This window comes from Trichoderma aggressivum, assembly GCF_033847375.1.
Source record: "Trichoderma aggressivum f. europaeum strain CBS 100526 chromosome Unknown scaffold_025, whole genome shotgun sequence".
Taxonomy (NCBI): domain Eukaryota; kingdom Fungi; phylum Ascomycota; class Sordariomycetes; order Hypocreales; family Hypocreaceae; genus Trichoderma; species Trichoderma aggressivum.
This window is the reverse complement of record NW_026946391.1, coordinates 2,667-5,016: the sequence shown is the minus strand read 5'-3', so window position 1 is coordinate 5,016 and position 2,350 is coordinate 2,667. Positions and strand designations below refer to the sequence as shown.

General features: G+C 31.9%; 1 protein-coding gene across 1 annotated transcript; it reads left to right on the top strand.

The window, feature by feature from the left end:
- Positions 1-1,386, top strand: Triagg1_6323 (uncharacterized protein; the record flags this gene model as incomplete). Its single annotated transcript, XM_062900935.1, has 1 exon — positions 1-1,386. One exon carries the CDS (start codon positions 1-3, stop codon positions 1,384-1,386), a length of 1,386 nt encoding a protein of 461 aa, XP_062754576.1.
- Positions 1,387-2,350: the final 964 nt, after the last annotated feature.

The window sequence follows — 2,350 nt, the reverse complement described above, 5'->3', positions numbered from 1 at the left end:
ATGAGCACTCAACACAGGATGAGGTGGAAATGCTTTGCTACAAACCATGAACCACTGGCGTATATAACGCCCCAAGAGTTTGAAGACCACATGAGAAATAATCACGCTGGCCATTTTCAAGAGGATGAGCTGGCTTTCATTGTTGAAATCAGTGCACACCCAATTACTCCCACTCTCGAACACTGCCCATTCTGCTCGTATACAGATGGAAATTTTGAAGAGCACGTTGGTCAACATTTGCGAGAGTTTGCTTTGCGATCGTTGCCATGGCCAGATCATGAAGAGAAGGGATCCCAACACAGCAGCCAGTGCGACAGTGACAGCACAAGCTCTGCGAAGAGCCGAGAGACATTGAATGATACCGGTGAATGGCTTCCGCTCCCAATTTTCGACGACGTTGGAGATAATGATAACGACGACGCAATGGAGATTGAAAAAGAGTCTGGAAATCGATTGAAATTATACGGACAGTTCCCTAAGATCGCTGCTCAACATGAACCTCTTATTCTCGAATCTCTCAATGATGAAACGATCGAGGCGTTTGCTTGTAACAAATACAAAGTGGGAAATGTGAAGTCTTTGATACGGGTCTTGTCAGGAAAAACGTCCAAATTCGAGAGAATTAGAGAATCAAATTCCTGGATTGACATCTCAAAGGAGCCGGCTTCTCTGCTGAAATACCTTGAAAGTCGGAGCGAGCTCTTCTCAGAGAGAATTATACGCATAATGTCTCTCCTCATAGGATACGATGTTCTCCATCAGAACGGTATTTCCTGGTTTCAACGAGGTTTGAATTCTGCAAATGTTTATTTTTTCCAAACAGCCGATCGTAAGACGCCTCTTCGGCCATTCATTCAAGTTAATCTACCTGAGCCTAGTGAAGCTATTAGTCTCAGAGTCGACAATGAAAACAATTATGACGCAGATGTGGACGGGTTTGACGGTGGACATCCTTGTCCAGCTCTTATTGATTTGGCAGTGGTCTTGATAGAGATCTACTTTGCAAAGCCATTCACCAAGCTTGCACAGATTATTGGTATTCCGCTCAAGAGTTCCGGCCGCCAAATAAGGCTGGTGGACGTTGATCAGGTCTTCAATGGTTGCCCAGAAAACAAGGCGGACGAATGGCGACTCCAGATTCCTGAGGATTCTGCTTTCCTCAAGGCCATAGACAACTGCTTGAGCCCAACAATGTGGATGGATGAAGAAGGCGACCCTCTTGATAATACGACACTACAGGTTTGGATTTATGAACATGTTGTTCAATTCTTGGAGATCTACTTGACTGCTGGCTTTGGAAACATCTCTCTAGCTAACATTGAAAGCTACGCAAAAAGTCTTGATCTTGGGCAACTAGGCCAGATAATAGATAGTTATGAGCCGTGAGCTTTGTTTCTTAATTAAAATAAGTCCTTAGCCCTGCTTAATTTAAGTAAATTTTAAAAAGCTTTTTAATAATATAGAAAAGTGAAAACTTTGCCCTTATTAGCACTAGTACTATAATTTAATAAAATAAAGTATTAATAAATTATTAATACTTAAAATAATTAAAAGATTTTTAAATTTAAATTATAATAAACTAAGTTTAATATAATTAATATTTTTACTAATTAAGGAAAATAAACTACTTAAAAACTAAAATTAAAATAATTATTATTAAACTATTATTTAATAATTATTAATTAATAATAACTTAATTAATTTATATTTTCTTTTTATAATTAATTTTCTCTCCTAAGTATAAAAGTTATATTTATTATTAAAAGGTTTAGTAAAACTATAATAACTAAGTTAAAGAAAAGCAATACCCTAGCCTTTAATTTAAAATTTAGAATTAATCTATAGCTTAACTTAATTAACTATAGCTAACTAAGTTAAATTTTAAAAATTTAGGCTATAAAATATAACTATTAATTAAGGTTTAAAATTAAACTTAAAATATATAAAAAGGCCTAAATAATAAGGTTTAAGTATAATATAACTAACTTTAAGCTTATAACTTATAGTTTAATAACTTAACTAAACTAAATAAATTAATTATTTTATTAAGTTATATAAGGCAGTAATAATTCTATTTAAAAATAAATAGTATATATAATATAAAAAATTACTTAATAAGACTATATACTTTAATTACTTATTAAAAGAGATAATTATTATCAAAGCTCTTAACTTAGAATATATATTAATATTTTTACTATATAAATTTATTAAATAATTTATATAATAGCTATAACTTAACTTTAACTTAGAAAATATAATAAAATAGTTAAGTAAAGAATTAAATTTATAATTAATAAAATTATAAATTTATAATTAAAAATTTTAAAAAAGAAAAAACTAAAGCTAA